At 50.0% G+C, this 18,749-nt stretch overlaps 2 protein-coding genes across 3 annotated transcripts in view; both read right to left on the reverse strand.

Moving 5' to 3' along the window:
• Positions 1–15,432: 15,432 nt before the first annotated feature.
• LOC142450731 (large ribosomal subunit protein uL18m-like) lies at positions 15,433–16,753 on the reverse strand. Of its 2 annotated transcripts, XM_075552701.1 has the most exons (2): positions 16,327–16,753; positions 15,433–16,177 (listed from the first exon to the last, which is right to left on the reverse strand). In XM_075552701.1, the coding sequence occupies exons 1-2, from the start codon at positions 16,646–16,648 to the stop codon at positions 16,083–16,085; spliced, it is 417 nt and encodes a 138-aa protein (XP_075408816.1). In that variant the 5' UTR covers positions 16,649–16,753; the 3' UTR covers positions 15,433–16,082. The 2 variants fall into 2 exon arrangements, with proteins under 2 accessions (XP_075408816.1, XP_075408815.1); XM_075552700.1 differs by having other exon boundaries at positions 15,433–16,753.
• Positions 16,754–17,025: 272 nt separating this feature from the next.
• Positions 17,026–18,749, reverse strand: part of RIC8B (RIC8 guanine nucleotide exchange factor B) — a 161,620-nt gene continuing 159,896 nt past the window's right edge. The window contains exon 9 of the mRNA XM_075551038.1: positions 17,026–17,661. Within this exon, the coding sequence (XP_075407153.1) occupies positions 17,652–17,661 (10 nt within the window). The 3' untranslated portion in view covers positions 17,026–17,651. The remainder of the gene's footprint in view (positions 17,662–18,749) is intronic.

An 18,749-nucleotide genomic window follows, 5' to 3' on the forward strand; every position in this document is an offset into this window, starting at 1 on the left:
TGTTGAAACCTCTTCAAGAACAAAGAAGCCATCATGAAGGACCAATGGTCAACAGGGGGAAAAGTATTTTCAACTTACATCACAAACCGAAGATGCTGATCGCTCTCTAATCAACTTACTGAGTAAATAGCTATGAGGAAATCAATGGGGCCCAGAGGGTCAGAACAAAGAGTTCCCAAAAGAAAGGAAGAGAAAGGAAGCAAGACCAACACCTGGGCCTGGCAGCTTCAAAAGATGGCCACCTTCACTCCTCAATCTTCTTAAGAGCCGGGCAAATAGAAACTGGCCCGAAGCAGGGCTTCTCACATCTTAGTTTGGCCAAGATCCAGGGATCCAACAGGGAGAGGCCCGGAAAGCCTCGCCTCTGAGGTACTGTGCTGATGCAATGTGGGAAAATAAACTCTCCCTTGGGGTCACTTGGCAATGACCCATTCCACTTACTCCTGACCCGGTCACCCGCTTCTGGAAATGTATCCTAGAGAGCTCCCTGGAAACGCGTGACGTAATAAATATGGCAGGTCATTTGTGCAGCGGTATTTCAACAGGGGAGTGATTAAAGAAACCATGGTGCTCCACACTCTGGAATACTACACAGCTGTTAAAAAACAACAACACACAACAGGGAAGACGGGACAAATTCAGGGAACACGTTTAGAAGAACTCCAAGGTTTTTGGCAGGGGGTGGGGGTGGAGGGAGGTGAAATTTTTTTCCTGCTTGATTGCTTTGTGTTATTTTATTAGAGTTAATGTTAGTCTTGAGCTTGAGTGGCTCAAGGGGGTTGTGGTGGGCCCTGGTCGTGCTGTCCGATCATCATCGGACTACTAATGGCAAAGTCGGTGCTTCAAACCCGTTTGCAGTCTTCCTCCCCGGAAGCAGGATGAGGCGATCTGCTTCCATCGACATGGAAGCCTGGGATGGGGTCCTTATGAATTGGAGTCGCCATGATGGTCACATTAGACAACTCACTGCCCTCCAAGAGGTTCCAGCTCAAAGTGACCCACTTGACTGGAGAGGACTGTCCCTGTGCGCTTCTGAGACTGTAACTCATTTCCCCCATAACAGTTTCCTTGGCATATAATTAATGTATCATACAATTCAATAGTTCAATCACATCAAGAGTTGTACAATTGTCAGTTTTAGAACATTTTCTTCATTCTTGTACTGATCAGTATTAGCTCCCCTATTTCTCCCCCAACCTCCCCTGTCATACCCCCAAGGAACCATTAATCTACTTACTGAGAATGTAACTCTTTATCAGAGTAGGAAGTCTCATCTTTCTTCTGAGGAGCAGCTGGTGCTTTCGAACTGCTGGCCTTGTGACTAGAGGCCCATGCATAACCACTATGCCACCAGGGCTCAGTGGGTTTGACACGAGCCTCGCAGTTGGTGGTTCAAAGCCATCAAGCCAATACACAGAAGAAAGGCTGGGGGATCTACTCCTGTGAAATTCCAGTCCAGAACACCCTCGGATGCAGTTCTATACTGCAAAGCATGGGGTCGCCATAAGCCCAGCCAACTGGACAGCAACTAACAGCAATGTTGACTTTAATGAGCCTTCGGTGCCGTTCAGCAATACATTATACAGAAATACCTAGAAGTGCTTGGCGGTTGTCATCTGGAGCTGCTCTTTAGACCTACCATATTTGCTTGTTAGCATCTCTGTGAACACCGCTGCACCCCCCCCAAAAAAAAAAAACAAAACCCTATTGCCTGCTGAATCATTCCAATACATAACAACTGTCCAGGACAAAGTAGACCTGTAAACTTTATGGGAACAGATTGCCACACCGTTCTCCCATTTATGGGGCTTTGGAGGTAGCAGCTGAACACTTAACCATCACACTACCAGGGCTCCAGGCACCACCGCAGACCACTTCCATCGGAACCTCTGCGGGTAAGGCCCAGCGCTCAGAGGTTTCCTTGTGCAGTTGGGATTGAGGTGGAGAGGGGCTGTCCTGCTGACCAGGAGCGGACCCCAGAACCGCTGTTGGAAGCAGGAAGCGCTCGTTCTCCCCCAAGAAAGGCCAACAATCGGACCAATGCCTGGATACCTTTGGTGCTGGTGGAGGGGCAGTGTCTGTGGAGAGGCTTTCCTCTCCCTTCAGCAAGAAAGACTCGCTGCCCTCAAGTGGATTGCAACTCCTGGTGGCCCCTAGGACAGGGTGGAACTGCCTGTGTGGGTTTCCCAGGCTGTCACTCTTGCCATGAGCAGACCGCCTCGTCTTCCTCCCACGGAGCGGCCGTTGTGTGGGGAGCTATAGCTAGCAGCCCACCGCCCTTCAGAAAGGAGCACTTGCCAACATCGGGATGCTCGCAAGAAGAGGAGGACGAAGAACCGCTTCTTCCTCGTGGTGTCATCGGCTTGAACATGATGTCCTGATCTGTGCCCACCAGTGGAAAGGATGGAGGGCCTAAGGTTTCTCAAGCAAAGACTTGAGTGGAAAGTGGCGGGTGGTGTGTGTGTGTTAGTGAATACTTAGGACTGTCTAGATCTTTCTAAGCCTCCCTTCCCAGGGGAAGCCTTCTGTGCAGACTGTGGGGATCTGTTTGCCTCCGGGAATGGTGAGTCCACTGGGGTGTTTGCCTGCTCTTTCTGGAGTGGAAGCTTCACCAGGTTGGTGATTGAGGCCCCTCTCCCCCAACCCCCTCCAATCTCACCCACTATATTGCTAGCTGCCATTTGCTCAATTTTATTGGATAAATGATTGAATGGGGAAAAACAATTTTAAAAGAAAGGGGAACCTTTTGTTTTGACCAAATCCCCCTCCCCACCCCCCAAAAAACAAACCAAACCCAAAAGCAGCGCTAGTGCACAAAACCAGCATTAAAAAGCCTGGATGGATATAGACCAAACGTTAGCATTGATTGCCTTTCGGTAGGATCTCAGGTTCTCTTCTCGGCGATCGTTTCTCAGAATTCTGCCGAGATGCTCAGTGTGTTTGTCTGAGTGGGGGGACGACCGCCGCAGAAGTGCACACATTGCTCGAAGCATCCTGGTAGATGTCTGACTTGGATCAGCAGGAACTGGGCTGGAGCCCTGCCTCTGCTCCCTCCCCATCCCCGCGACCCAGGACAGATCATGATCCCATCAGACAGCAGTGTCCTCATCCTGACAGTGGACACCCCACCTCGTGTGGCCTGGAGGATGAAGGCAGATGTCACACATGTCGTGTTGCTACTGTGACTGCTTCTGTCACCGGCACTGGTCTCGGCAGCAAGTTCCCACTGTCAGCGTGTGGGTAAACTCCTGTGGATAAGGACGGAGCATCGCCTGGCCCAGGGCCATCTTCACAGTCTTTGGAAGGCTTGGTTTACTGCTGGGCCTGTTGTGTCCGTGCAGCTCATGGAAGTTTTCCCTCAGCTTTCCCACTCATGATGCCTTTGTGCAGCGTATCCAAAGCGAGCACGCTGATGTCTCGTCAGCCTCACTTCCAAGGTGGTGTTTCCTCTAAAACAGATATGCTCGTTTTTAATATTCTTCACCCAGACCACCGGGTTCAAGAGCATCCATTATTTTCAACACTCCCCTTCAGCCTTGCTTAAACCGGAACACATGGCCAGCAGGTGGCAGCATACCCTCCCTTCTCCACCACCGTCATGGCGGCCTCCCTGGCTAGACAACTCACCCGTGAGGATCTGTTTGAAAAAGAAGACGCCTTAGAGTGGATCAAGTTCACCTCCTCCACTGGACACATATGGAAATCCAGAGATAAAGGACAAGAAAGGGTACCAACTGGTCTTTGGCCAGAAAGGGCACTCTTGGGGGTTGGAGGTGACGGAGGGTGGGGAAAGGCTGAGTAAAGCAATCGCTGTGTACTTCACACCGGATTTGGATTGTTTCCACTACATTTGCATGATTTCCACAATTTCCTTTTGAGCTAGTCACCAAAACCACTTTCTAAATCCTCCAATGGAAATAGCCCTCCCATCTCTGCCAATGGCAACTTCCCCCACTGCCTCCTCTTGGTCTACCCATTTGCAGTTGGGGCTTTGTGTTGTTGGCTGACTCCTAATGCCTCCCCCCACCCAGGGGTACAGAGTAGAATGGCTCCCCAGGGGTTTCAAGGGCTGTGACCATTCAGAAGCCGATCACCATCACTGAGCCTGTCTTCCAGGAGTCTCCAGGTGGATTGAACCTCTAACCTTTGGCCTAGTCAGCAAGCACCTAAGCAGTGTTGCCACTCCAGGACCTGCCGCTTTACAGAAAAGGACATGGAGGTTCCGAGAGAGGGAACTGGCCTGCTAAGTGGGAGAGAAGGAATTCAAACCCAGGCCATTCGACAGTCCCTTCCATCACGGATGGAAAACACATTTTTATGACGTTTACACAATGTGCAGTAAGAGGCTTGCTCCTGGTCATGCATCTCCAACAGGCCACCGTGTGAACGGCACCAGACACTCTGGATCCTGACTCCTGTCTCCACATGCATACATCTGCACTACAGCCAGGACCCAACAAGTACCTGCTCCGTTAAGCAGCCTGGGCAGGTCACCCAAGCCCCAGGAGGAATTAAATTGCAACGAGGCTTTTACTTAAGTTGGTCAAGCGCTTCTGCCTCAGAACTCCCTTTGTAAATGTCTAAGGATTTAGGATGCGCACATGGGATCTAGAAAGCCCTTAGGGGTTGCTTGCAGGATACCCACCTGGTCAACCAAGTCCTGTGTTTAGTCTAAGACAGCGGTTCTCGACTTGTGGGTCACAACCCCTTTGAAGGTCAAATGCCCCTTTCACAGGAGTCACCTAAGACCATCGGAAAACACATAAATATTTCACAATCTATAATGACATATTGTGTTGTGATGAATCACTGTGCTTTCATTGTTCCATTCTGTTCCCTTTGTAACAATGAAAGTACATCCTGCAGATCAGAGATTTGCATGATGATGCATCACAGTAGCAAAATGACAGTGATGAAGTAGCAATGACAATCATTTTATGGTTGGGGGTCCCCACCGCGTGAGGAGCTGTAGGAAAGGGCTGCGGCCTGAGGGAGGTTGAGGACCACTGCTCTAAGAGCTCTCTGTGCCCTTCTTTCAAAATGCTCAAGCAAAGCTGGGGCAGCTAGATGGCAGTAGAGACACGTGTTGTTTCTGGACTTGGTCAGTCATTGTCTCAGGGGACAGGGCCTCAGGGAATTGCTTGGGTCTGTTCTCTCCCAAGACAGGAGCCCGGGTGACAAAGTGATATTTGTAGGGGGAGGGGAGGTTTCTTAGGAGCACATTAAAAAAATGACTTTTGATGTTTGATATAAAAATGTTTGCGGGGGCAGGGGGATAAGGAAGCACAGCAACCACAATGTGAAAGGACAGGGATGAGATGAGAACATATGCACCACCTAGATCCTGTCGGCTCCTTATTCTTGAGTCAGTCTCTGGATGGAAATGTGTAGTTGAACGTGGGCATGAGTACACACACACACACACACACACACACACACACCCCAAACAGCTGTGTGTGTGTGTTGCCTATAATCCCTGCCTGGAGTGGAAGATCATAGGCCCCCAAATGAGGAAAGCGGAGCCCAGGAAAATCACCCCTCCATTGATCACACAGCCACCTCCTTTTTAAAAAAGGCCCCTGAAGTGGTTTCCAAACGCAGGAGTGGCTTTCTTTTTTCACTTGCTCTGTTGATTTAACCGATTAAAACTGGGTCCTGGGAGGCACCTATAGTTTCCATCTTTTGCAAATCCTGCCCCTCAGAGGCTCTCCGGAGGCCTTAATTAAATTACTGTAAATACAATTAGAAGCCCCTCTAGGTGGTCTGTGTGGCACCAGCCCTGAAGGAATTGTCTTCAGATAGTTGAACCAAGAGTAAAGAGCCAAGTGGAGGAATCCCCTTAATCTTCGAGGTGGGGGGGCCCTTTGAGGATTTGAGCCCCAGAAATAACAGGCGATGGGTTTGGAGGCCTGGACCAGTGGCCCCTTTCAGAAGTTTTTCTTTTTTCCCCCCTCAGCCATCCCTGACCTTCTGTGGAGGCCTGGGGACTTCAGGTCCGGGCGGCCAGCCCCCTGGGTCCTCCCCCAACCCGCAGGCCTCAGCCCTGCCCCCAGCCAGCCAGCCAGCCTGCAGAAGCGGAGTCTTTTGCATGGCCCGTTTGCATAGCGCCGGGCGGTTGCTATGTGGCTCACAGGAGATGCTGGACAAGCTTAAACTTTGCATAGCCCATGCTAAACTAATTTGCGTCAATTTGTCTACATCATGCCAACAATCGTCCCGAGAGTCCTGAATAGCTGCAGACAAGGCTGCCTGATAAAGCAGATGCCAGTGGCTGGTCTGTGGCCTCCGGGTTGCTAGTTCTTCACCATGGTTTCTTCAGAGCCTAGTGACAATGTTAGTTTTCCACTGTGGGGTTAAAACTTTTTCTTTTTTTGTTTAAACAAAGGGCAGAGCCTGTCCCTGCTGGCCCTACACATTTCTTTTTCTTTAAAAGCAAGATGCGGCTAGCCCCGTGTTTTCTGACCATCGTTTGTCGTTGTTGAACATTTCAGAGAAAGCAAGAAGAGTGAAGATTAGAGAAAAAAAACCCCATTTTTTATTGTGCATTAGATGAGGGTCTGAGGAGCGTAGACATAAAGATTAATGCTGCCACCAGTTCCTTTCCTAATGATCTGTCCTTAGGTTGGACTGAAATCTGACATTGACAAGCAGACCCCTTGGATGGAGATTTTACAAATTCTTTCAGATTTCTGGTTTTGTAAATGAGAAAACAGCATCTAAGCCTCGCCATCGCGGAAGCAATGCAAGACGATTAAAGTAAATCATGCTAATAAAAAACAACAACAACAAAACAAACTCAAAGCCACGGAGTGAGCTCTGACTCAGAGCAATCCTCCTGGGACGGGGTAGACCTGCTCGTGTTTCTGAGACGGGAGTTCTTTAGGCACGTAGAAAGCCTGTTTCTTTCCTGCGGAGCAGCTGGTGGTTCTGAACTGCTGACCTCGTAGTTAGCAGGCCAGCACATAACCACTAGGCTACCAGGACTGCTTGAAATTGTACAGTACACCCCGCAAAGTGACCTCCCATTTAGGAGAGCTCTCCTTTCTCCCTTCCCCCTCCCCCTCATGTCAGTTTGCATACGCACCAGAAACCCAGGAGAATTCAACTGAATCTCCACGGGGGTCTCACTCAATGGCTTGTGGGTGGCACTGCCCAGTGTGTGTCGGATCCTAACCACAAGGGAGGCAGTTCAACCCCTCCCCCACCCCCAGCTGTTCTTGGAGAGGAAGACGAGGCCGTCTGCTTTAGTAAAGATTTCTAGGTTCAGAAGTTCTCTGTAGCCTTGCTTTCACCATGAACTGGAATTGGCTGCCAGTGATGAGTTGGAGTTTTCTGAGAGGTTGGAATCCACTCGGTGGCAGTAGGTTTAGTTTGTTGGCTTCAGTGAGTTTTGCCATTTCTCGGGGCACCTGGGAAACGGAGACTAAATTAATCAGTGAATGAATGCATCACCTCCCATGCCAGGGGGCTGCCAGGTGGTGCAAAGAAGAGACATTAAGGGGTGAAAACCAAGTGCTGCTTTTGATACAGAGGTGGCAGAAAGGGTCCCGAATGCCCCTGTTCTCTTGAACAGAGATCCAAGAGACGGTGGGACCAAGCCAAGCCGTGCTGGTGTCAGAAGGACAGCCATTCAGCCTGGAACAGGGGAGCCACCAAAGACCCCCAGAGGGAAGTGGCTTAGCTGGATGGCAATGAGGGTGGGAGCGAGCAAGGTGGAAGGGTAGCTGAAGAGGGGAATTAAGAGGAAGGGCGGGCGAGTACCATTCAGTGTCATGGACCATCTAGATTTCCGCACCCTGGTTCCTGTTCAGTGCTGATTTCCACTAACAGACATATGATAGGATACGAAAAATCATTAGTGAGCATCGAGTTGGAGCGATAGCATGATACGGTGTTTCTATTGGGGGTACGGCCCAAGTGTTGGCAGAGGTATGGGGACAGGGGGCTCTTCAGTTGGCAGAGACGTGGCGAAAGTGGAATCTTCAGGTGCAGGTGGTGAAATGGTAGCCCATGCAGCCAGACTAAAGGGCAGCCCTGTGACCCGAGGGGCAGCTCGGAGGTCAAGGGCCATCAAGCCTCCATTGACAGGAGCCAAGGCTGGAATCGGGCCTTCTCAAATACACATGGGGCTGGGGCCAGGGCACAGAGCTACCATAGTGATGCCTGAGCAACTGAAGTGTATGAAGCAAACGGTCCGAGATGTTCCCTGCCACCTGAGGGTCACTCTGAGTGGGCATCGCCCCCCCCTTCCCCTGGCAATGAGTTTGGTTTTGTTTGGCTAGTTTGGCTTTAAAGTAGTTTTAAAGATGCCCTAAGGAAGCAAAGGTGTAACTCGGTTTTGTGTCCTCTATTGAGGTCAGGACTTAACCCCATCGTAATCCTGCAACGGAGAACTCCTTCCGAAATGGGAACATAGCTGCAGACATAGAACCCAGAGTTATCATACCGTCACGCAGACATGCATGAGGAAGTATGGCTAGAAGGGCCATACTGGAGACATCTCATACTGGGCCCGATGATTCAGCCCTAAGCCCTGCCTCACATCCACCCGAAGTTGCCTATAAAAAGAGCAGGTTGGGTGAGATCCTCTGTGATTGAGCCATCAGCTGCCACTGTAATAGAAACACCGCACGTGGGTGGCTTTGGCCGACAGAAATGCATTGTCTCATGTGGTGGTTGCTAGGGGCCGTGGAGCCTGCTCCAGCCCATAGCGACCCTGTGCCCAAGAGAAGGGTACACTGCCCGGTCCTGCGCCGTCCTCGCCATTGTCCCTGCGCCTGACTGCATTGTTGCAGCCACGGTGGCAATCTATCTCCTCTCTCTCTTTCCTGCCCCCCTACTTTACCAAGCATGATGTCCTCTCCAGGGACCGCTCTCTCTTGACAACTTGTCCAAAGTCTGTAAGATGAAGTCTCCCCATCCTGGCCCCTACAGAGCGCTCTGGCCGTGCTTCTTCCAAGACAGATCAGTCTGTCCTTTCAGCAGTCCATGGCTCTTTCCATATTCTTCACCAGCAGCACAATACAGAGGCAGAGCTGTGGAAGGAAGCACGGAGTCGAAGAGCTGAAGAGAAAACTCCAAAGAGCAGCTCCAAAGGGCAAAGTCAAATATTTTAATGAAATGCGCCAAGACCCAGAGTTAGAAAACCAAAAAGGAAGAACAAACTCAGTGTCTCTGACGCTGAAAGAGCGCAGGAAAAAATTCAAAGCCCGAGTGGCAATTGGCAGAAGAGTGAAGGATGCAGCAAGCATCGAGAGAAGAGGGAGAGAAGACAGTCACTGCACCAGAAAGAACTCGTCAGCAGTGCACCGTCTCGGGAAGCTGCACACGAGCAGGAACCAGTGGTGCCGAAGGAAGACGTTCAAACGGCACGGAGAGCATTCGCCAAAAACAAGGCTCCAGGAATTGATGGAACACCCATGGGGATGTTTCCACAGTCTGATGAAGCCCTGGAAGCACTCACTCGTCTATGCCAGGAAATTTGGAAGACAGCTACGCGGTCAGCAGACTGGAGAGATCCACATTTGGGCTCATTGCTTAGAAAGGAGCCGCTACAGAATGATTCTCTCAGTCAGTTGGCCACAAGTCTGAATCAGGGCACTGGCTCGGGGGGTTGGGGGAGCATTTCTCATTCTGTCATCTCTGGGGGGAGGTCCTTGTCTCTTTGGAGCTTCTGCTCTGGGTTGATCTTTATGTCTTCATGTGGCTTGGCACATTTAAAAAAATGTATATATTTTCAAAGTTATGGGCATATATTTCTTGCTTGCGTCAACTGCATTGATACATCAAAATAGATGAACTCAACAACAACAAAGCATACATAATCCCCGGTCTGTCGCTGACCTTTATGACTACCTCCCCACCGGTCCTGGGGGGTTCCAGGAACTGCCCTTCCCAGCCTGAAGTCTATTTTGGGGGCTCCTCAGGGGGTTGGGGGATTGGCTTTGCTCCTGTTGCTGATCTGTTGGCTCGCCCCACTGTGGGGGTGGTCAGACCAGACTCACTCCCCACCATGTGTCCCCAGTATTGCCCTCTGTCATGGTGTGCTCCAGTGAGGGGACAGCATGTCATGAGCTATTGTTGGACCTACGGTCCTCTCGGTGCCTTAGCAGCTCCAGGCAGGGACGTCCTCCTCAGGGCTTGGTGCGTCAGTAAGGGGTCTAGTCCCTCCCTCTCTCTTTATCCTTCTTGGTTTGCTGCTGTGTGGGCACGGCAGGTCGACCCCTCTCCCAAACCTGTAGGTTTAGTGTTGGCCTCTGTAGCACAGACTTGGGGGTGGGGGTGTCAGTTTGGCTCTGATGGGGGCTGGCCCCACAGCCCACTCTTTTCATGCGTTGCTCCATGTGGTTACGTTGCCCTCAAGGTTCGGTGCCCTGTGGTGGGGTCTGCACTCACACTCCTATTTCTGTGGAGACATAAACGATACCTACCCCCGGGTGGATTCGTGCCCCGCTCCCACTGTTCCATGTCTCCCTCTTTTTTCATATGGCTAGTTTTTTTCCTTTCTCCTCTCCTCTTTTTATTCAATCTTTGTTTTCTTTTTGTTTGATCTCTGTTACTGCTGTTTTGTCCATTTATATAAGGTGGGCATGAGAAGCAAGCCTGAGGAGAAAGCAATGGGACCAACCATTCCAGAGGACCCGGGGAAGGAGGAGGAGGGGGAAAGGAGCGGTGAGCAAACAACACCATAGACAGGGGAACAACTAGGGAATTAATATCAACAACGAGGAGGACGTAGAGAGCCTGGGGGTGTGGGAGCAGCAGCACTCTAGCTGGAAGGAACTGCTAAGAGGCAGAGGAACAGTAAGCGTGATGGTGGGGTAAAGCGTGATGGTGGGGTAAAGCGTGATGGTGGGGTAAAGCGTGAAGGTGGGGTAAAGCGTGATGGTGGGGTAAAGCGTGAAGGTGGGGTAAAGCGTGAAGGTGGGGTAAAGCGTGATGGTGGGGTAAAGTGTGAAGGTGGGGTAAAGGGTGAAGGTGAGGTAAAGCGTGAAGGTGGGGTAAAGCGTGATGGTGGGGTAAAGCGTGATGGTGGGGTAAAGCGTGAAGGTGGGGTAAAGCGTGATGGTGGGGTAAGAGGATGGTAAAAGGAAACAGAGGAACGATCTAGGAAGCAAAGGAATAGATGGAGGTACAAACATAGTTGTACACTCATGTAACTATATTAATTCATAAAAGTAGAAGTATTGGCCCATGTACATATATTTATATGGCAATATATTGAGGAAGTGGACAGACTTTGGGTCTCTGCTCAAGCCCTCCCTCAATGTAGGAACACTTTGTTCTAACAAGACGACATTCTGTGATGCTCAAACTCCTGACCCAATTGCCAAAGACAAAATGGGTGCATACGTAAATGTGGTGAAGAAAGCAGATAGTTCCCGGCTGTTAAAAGATATAACTTCTGGGGTCTTAAAGGCTTGAAGTTAAACAAGCGGCCATCTAGCTCAGAAGCAACAAACCCTCATGGAAGAAGCACACCAGCCTGTGCGATCGTGAGGTGTCGATGGGATCAGGTAACAAGCATCAGAAGGCCCAAAAGAAAGAAACAAACAAACATATTGTTGAGAACAACGGGAGTTGGAGCAGAGACCCCAAACCCATCTGTAGACAATAGGACATCCCCTCATAGAAGGGTCACAAGGAAGGGATGAGTCAACCAGGACGCAGTATAGCACCGATGAAACACACAATCCCAAGTCCAGCTCTTCAGTTCTGGCTGGACCGGAGCATGTACACTGGTACAGATAAGAGCTCACAGCACATGGAATCTAGGTCAGATAAACCCCTTAGGACAGAAATGGGAGTATTGATACCAGGAGGGTAGGGGGAAGGTGGGTATAGGAGGGTAAGTAGGGAGAACCGATCACAATGATCAAGGCATAACTCCCCTCCCCCAAGGGGATGAACAAGAGAAACTGTGGGTGAAGGGAGACAGTGTTCGGTGTAAGATATGAAAACAATAATAATTTGTAATTTATCAAGGGGTCATGAGGGGGTGGAGGGGAGGGCAGAAAAAAAGAGGAGCTGATACCAAGGGCTCAAATAGAAAGTAAATGTTTAGGAAACAAGGATGGCAGCAGATGTACGGATAAGCTTGATACAACTGATGTACGGAATGTTATGAGAGCTATTGTGTGATATGACTAAAAAAGAAAGAGCTGAACTCAAGACACATCCTACACGAAGCCTGCCTCATTAACAGAGACAACCGCTTCCCAAGTGGGATGAAAACGGCAGGCATGCTCTGGCCATCACTTCAGACTCCTGTGCACATCAGAGCCAAACACGGGCCTGACCCGCACCGTTTCACAGACCGTGCTGCGTTGAGCCCATTGTTGCTGCCACCACATCACCCCTTCTTGTGGAGGCGCTTCCTTTATGACGGGGCCCCTCTACCTCACCAAGAATGGTGTCCTTCTCCAGGGACGGGTCCAATGTACGTGAGACAAAGTCTTGCCATGCCTATAAGGAACATTCTGTCCTCTTCTCTCCAAGACAGGCTGTCCATTCCTCCGACGGTCCACGGTCTATCCAATCTCCTTCACCAACACTATAATTCCCAGGCGTCAATTCCTTACCTGTCTTCTTCATTCATTGTCTAGCTCTCACACGCAACCAAACATACCAGGGTTTGAGTCAGGCACACCTTAGTTCTTTTTTTCATCTTAGTTCTTAAAGTGACATCTTTGTCATTAAAAAAAAATAACACACAAAAAAACACCTCTTTAAAGAGATCGTTGGGAGCAGATTTGCCCATTGCAAACGCCATATGATTTCTGGACTGCTGCTTTCCGTGAGTCTTGATTGTGGATCCAAGTAAAATAAAAGCCTTAACAACGTTTCTCCATTTATCACGATGTTGCTATTGGTTTATTTGTGAGGATTTGGGTTTTCTCTGTGTTGAGATAAAATCCAAACTGAATGCTGTTGTGGCAGTTACATAATCCCCTGTCAACTTGCAAAGGGGCGGAGTCTGGCCTGTCAATCAGGTCACAGCATGATGACCTCATTTGGAGGCGCTACAGAGATAAATAGCTTGCTGGAGGTGGGCCACACACTCCCTGCCAGACATTCCTGTTGACAGGCCACATGGAGTTATGCTGATAGAGCCAGAGAGCCCTGGAGCTGGAGGAGCCACGCGGAGACCCACACACACCACTGCTGAGATGCTTCCACCGCCCCCCACTGGCCTGTGACCTTCCTGCATTTGGCGTCACTACATGGCTGCATGAGTCTAAAGAGGATTTTATGGACTATTATCGACATATGGGCTAATATCGGACTTATCAACTTGATCTGGACTGGGCTGGGATGTTTTCTTGATGCACAATTGCCCTTTGATATAAAGTTCTCTCTTACACACATATGAGTGTCTCTGGATTTGTTTCTCCAGGCAACCCAGACGAACCCTGCCGTATTCTCGGCTCTTGATCAAAAGTCCTCTTCACTTTCAGCGAGGGCGGTGGCGCCGTCTGCACGGGCCGGCTGTCAGCGAGTGTTCTTCCCATGTGCCTGCCCGCTCTTCTTCACGTAGGCCAGCTTCTCGGAGTGTTTGCTCGGTGTGTGGGCTGAAGAGGGCGGTGAAAGGAAGCAGCCCCAGCTCACGCCGTCCTGATTTTAAAGCGTGCGCTCAGCTCTGCTCCCTTTGAATGGCTGCCTCGTGGTACAGGTTCCGAAAGGGCACAAGGACACAGTCTGGAATTCCCCATTTTTCACAGTGTTGTCCATAACTTGTTATAATCCACAGCCTTCGATCAGAGATGACCATCTTCTCTGGCAAGCTCTGTAGGGGTTACATGGCATGTGTTGGGGAACCCAATGTCCAAGGATGAGCCGCAGTGCTCAGGAAAGACCCAGGCTTTGGGGTCACCTGTGCTAGTGTGCAGCCGAGGGGCTGGGGGCTCGAGTTTGAGGCGCGGACGGGCAGGTGCTGTTCGTGAGAACCAGACCCTGTGGATGGAGCAGCCAAGCTTGGGACTTGGCCAGGGGAGGCCACTTCTCAGCCAGCGTGAAGGGGCTGGTGCTTTCTGGCAGCCCCTCGGCCTCTGCCAGGCACCTGCCGCCAGAGCTTCTTGGCAGGTGAGGCAGAGCAAGGAGAATAGGTCTATTCTTGAGCTGTTCCCCAGAACAGCGTCTCTTGACATCTGGGGCGGCCAGGGGTGGGAAAGACCAGCCCTTGGGTGTTCCTGTGGGCCCCGGAAAGCCCGGCCGGAGGGGAGGCAGGAAAGGAGCTTGTGTTGAAGTGCTGCCGACTGTGGGGCTGGCGTCCGGGGCTTAGCATGTTCCGGGCACTGTGAATGAGCTCGGCTGATGCTTTGTAGCAAATGGAAAGGGGCTTCTTTTCACCCAGCTGCGCTGGCGGCCAGTGCCCACTCAGCAGGCTCCAGCACGCCCCGGGAGCTTGGCAGGACCAAGCGTCGGGCCTGAATCATGGCTCTGTGGGACAGCGGGGACAATGCCATCTCCTTGGAGAAGCCGTCACCCACCATGAAGCCAGACTTTTAAGCCAGGAGCGATGAGGCTCTTCTGCTCAGGAGCAGTGCGCTGCCTCGACAGCACTCTCCCCTCCTAGAGCTCAGAACCCAGACAGCAGGGGCCCCAGATTCCAAACCGGACCCCATCAGATGACTCCATCGTGAACATGAGCAGTGGCAGCAAATACCTGAGGATCTGAAGCTAAAGCCAAGCCCGGGACACAGTGTTTGAGCGCCCAGCAGCCGACTCAGAGGTGGGCGGCTCAACTGCCCAGCCGGTCCGCTGCGAACGCCCACTGTGGTGTCCGTGAGAGTCCATCAGCCTGATCAGGAGCCTCTAGAGACGGGAAATTCCACAAACGCCTCAGCAAATGCAGCCCTCCTGGCATACTAGTTACCCCTTGGGCCGCTAACCACAAGGTCAGCAGTTCAAAACCAACAGCCGCTCTGTGAGAGAAAGAGGAGGCTTTCAAGAGCCTCCCCCCTAAAAGGTCTGAGTATCTGTCCAGTCTCGGGTTCCAGTCCTTCTGAACTTGACGGCGTGTCCTTACCAGACAATGACCTTTTTTGATTACACAAGGAGAAGGGGGTTTATTTCTTTCCATCAAATGAGCACAGGTGGACCCTACAACAGAGCCAGTCAGTCCTTGACCACTCACTGTTGGAGGACAGTCTTTAGGATGTCTCAGGCACCAAGGACGCCCGCCTGCACAGCTGGTCAAGTTGAGGAAGGCACGTCCTTCCGCCTTCCTCCTTCAAGAGCAAGGCCTGTCGTGTCAGTATCGCACATTCTCCCAACACAGTGGAGAGGGAGAAACGTGGGTTCGGCGATTAGAACAGCGTTTCAACCCCGGCCCTGTAAAACTGGCCGCTTCTGCTTCCTGGACTGCCACCGGAGTTGCAGCCATGGGCTCAGACAGAAGGACACTGGGGAGATGGCGCAGAACCTGGCCGTGTTTCCTTCTGTTGCACACAGGGACCTCCATATGTGACTTAACAACACCTCCTCCTGAGACAGGGGTGGGGGGACATTCCAGTGGTATCCCCTCAATTCCCGGAGCCTCGTTTTCTCCCTCGTGCCTTCAGTGCAGCTTGGACTTCTCCCAATACCATAGGCTCGTGACCCTATGCTCCCTGTTGACGAGAACTTTCCAGTACAATGACTGTGTGTTCCTTCCATCTTCTTCGAAGGTGCCTGTTGGTTCAGTATTTCCCCCGTGCATCCTTAACTATTGAAACTTGAGGCTCGGATGGCTTTTCTTCTGTTCTTTCGGACTGTTGACTACGCGCCTCCTTTCGGATGTTCTACCTGCGGGTCTTTGTGCATCGTGTTCTGACACGCTTTTCTGTGCTTTGGAGAGGACTTTGGGAAATTTCTCTTCCTTTTCCCCTGTTTGCTTGACCTCTCTATTCAACAACAAGTTTCAAGGTCTCTTCTGACATCCATTTCGATCGTTTAGTTCTTTTTTTGGGGGGGGTGAGGGGAGGGGAGCTTTATTATGAAAAATATCCCAGTGTCACATGACTTTATGTTAGGAAACTTCCAAGCGGGTGGTGGTCTCGATGCGTTCTTCTGATGAGCGCAAGCACTGCTTTCTCACACGTTCAGAGCAGGGAAGGCTTCTTTTCTACTAATAGATTCTTCGAGGTTCCTCTAGCATCACACCACCTTCTGTCAGAGCATTTTGCAGTCGCTGGATCGAGTCTGAGGCTGCGTCCCAAGGGGTGGGCTGGTAGACCATGAAATTGATTCCTGCCCGCAAGCACCGCTCTGCTAGCATTTTCCCTATACTCCCACAGGCCACCACATTGGTGGGCCGAGACAGGTGCTTTTTAATGGCCCATTCACGAGTGGACGCTGAAACCACAATCTTGCCATTTCCATGCTCAACAAATGCTTCGACATGATGCTGAGTCCTTATAACTCGCAATCTGTGCCAGGATTCCCGAGAGGGCCACACTGTTCCCCAACCTCGTTCCTTCCTCGCAACTGCCAAGAGCTCCAGGTTCTGGGGATTCCGGTTTGTGAATTCGGGGGCAACAGCTTCGTTATCCACAGGGTCCACTTCAGGATTCCTCGCTGGCTGGGAACTGGTTGAGAGGGCCGCACACCCACGCTCCGGGTTCCTGCAAACAGACAACAACGCCCAGAACCGCGGCAGGAGCACCATCGTTGAAGTGTCGAAAGCGGCTTCCTTTGCGCCTCCTGAGGGGTCCCAGCGGCCCGCCGGCGCCGCTACAGCGATCCTAGGAGAGGGATCGTTTAGTTCTTTCCTGTCTTTTTAATGACTTTTTGCTTTCTTCTTCTTTTTAAAAAAAAATTCATCATTTTATTTCTTAAAGGTGTCATGAAATTCCATAATTCAAACAGATCAAGCGTACTTGTACAATTGCTACTACAATGAGCTTTTCAAAACGTTTCTTCTTGAACTCTCTGATATCAGCTCCCCTTCATCCCCTCCCTCCCCGACCCTTCCCCCCAGGAGTCCTTGTTATTATATAATAATAAATATATATGTAGCCATATCTTACCCCCTCCAACATATCCATCCACTTACAATTTTGTTATTCACTCCCCTCAAGCGGGATCATACAGTAATCATTGCTATCTGCCCCACCTTCCTCCCTTCCCTTCACCCCTTTCTTCCCGTATCCTCAGGGAGTCGTTACTTCTGTTGCTATCTCTGAAGGGGCATCCATCCCGCATCAAGCGATCTTAATTATACAGATGAACCTACGTAGGTCAAACAATATTAATGAGGTGAAACATAAGCCTTAGTAGTAAGGGGAGGAAATAGTAAAGAACCAGAGGAATAGTTAAGAGCTTCATCAGTGCTATAGCGCACCCCGGATTCCTCATCTCTGGTGTTCCTGATGTCCTCCCACAGCTCATCAGGTCTTCTGTCAGTGGTGTTCACTGAGTGCAGCTGTTCTGGAGATGTTTTCTGAATTCGGTAGGATAGGCTCAAAGTTGTAGTTTGCCTTCCGCGACTTGTCTCCAATGTTCTTCAGCTTCCATCTGAACTTACACATGAGCAGTTGATGATCTACTGCATAGTCCACCCCTGGCCTCAGTTAGGCTGCTGATAATGAGTATCTCCATGGTTTCTTTCCACAGATGGAGTCAATTTGATTTCCTGTGTATTCCATCTGGTGAGGTTCACGTGTGTAGTCTCAGTTTATGCTGTGGAAAAAAAAAGGTATTTGTAACAAGGAAGTCACTGACCTTACAAAATTCTATCATGAAAGGTCCAGCTTCATTTCTATCAAGACTCTATTTTCCAAATACTGATCTATCCTTTTTCAAAAGTTTCAATTTTTGAATTCCAATCACCAATAATTATCAATGCATCTTGATTGCATGTTTGATCAATTTCAGTCTGAAGAGTTGGTAGAATACTTAAAATTCTTCATCACTAGCTTTAGGTGCATAAATTTAAATAATAATTACATTAATTGGTCTTCCTTGTAGGTATAGAGATAAAATCCTGTCACATATGGCATTGTACGTCAAGATTAATCTTGAAAAAAGAAAGATTGATTTTGAAATGATCTTTTTGGTGATGAATGTGACACTGTTCCTCTTGAACTCTTCATTCCTGACATAGTAAGCCATGTGACCATCTATGGAAAATGGCCAATAGCAGCTATTTCAGTTCATAAATGCCTAGGATATTGATCTTCATGCTTTCCATTTCATTTCTTACAATTTCAAATTTTCCTAGACTTATACTCCAGACATTCCATGCTTTGATAGTTTTGAAAATTAAATGATTTTTAATGTATCCACTTAATTCTTTTTGTAGCCCAGTCATATTCTGATGACATCACCATTTGTTCATCCACTGCTGAGTGGATGAACATTATTTGGTGTGTTTCATTTTTTTATTGCTATTATGAATAGTGCTGCTATAAACGTTCATATTCAAATGTTTGTGAGGACTGTTAGGTAGCTAGCATAGGGACTGGGGCATCCATTACGCATGCTCAGAGGTTCAAGCTGCTGGCCAGGAGGGGTGGTACACCTAGGTGGGTGTTACATCTGGATTGGCCCATCTAAGCCAGGTGAATTTGATTTAGCCAATGGGGTTAGCTAATATTGCCGACCACGCCTCCCAGGGAGCCCCTGAAAAGACCAAAGGGTTTGCTCCGGGTTCTTTCTCCTGTCCGCTGCCCGCTGCTACATGATGTAGCACAGCCAGGCTGCGGTGGGGAGCGGCCAGGCCGCAGTTCCACAACTGTGCCACGGACTCTGTCTGGTTTGTGTTCCAT

Source organism: Tenrec ecaudatus, chromosome 6, assembly GCF_050624435.1.
Source record: "Tenrec ecaudatus isolate mTenEca1 chromosome 6, mTenEca1.hap1, whole genome shotgun sequence".
Classification (NCBI taxonomy): Eukaryota; Metazoa; Chordata; class Mammalia; order Afrosoricida; family Tenrecidae; genus Tenrec; species Tenrec ecaudatus.

Excerpts from the sequence above, each read along its gene's own strand:
- LOC142450731 (XM_075552700.1), bottom strand. The coding sequence starts at position 16,648 with ATGGTGCTCCTGCCGCGGTTCTGGGCGTTGTTGTCTGTTTGCAGGAAC.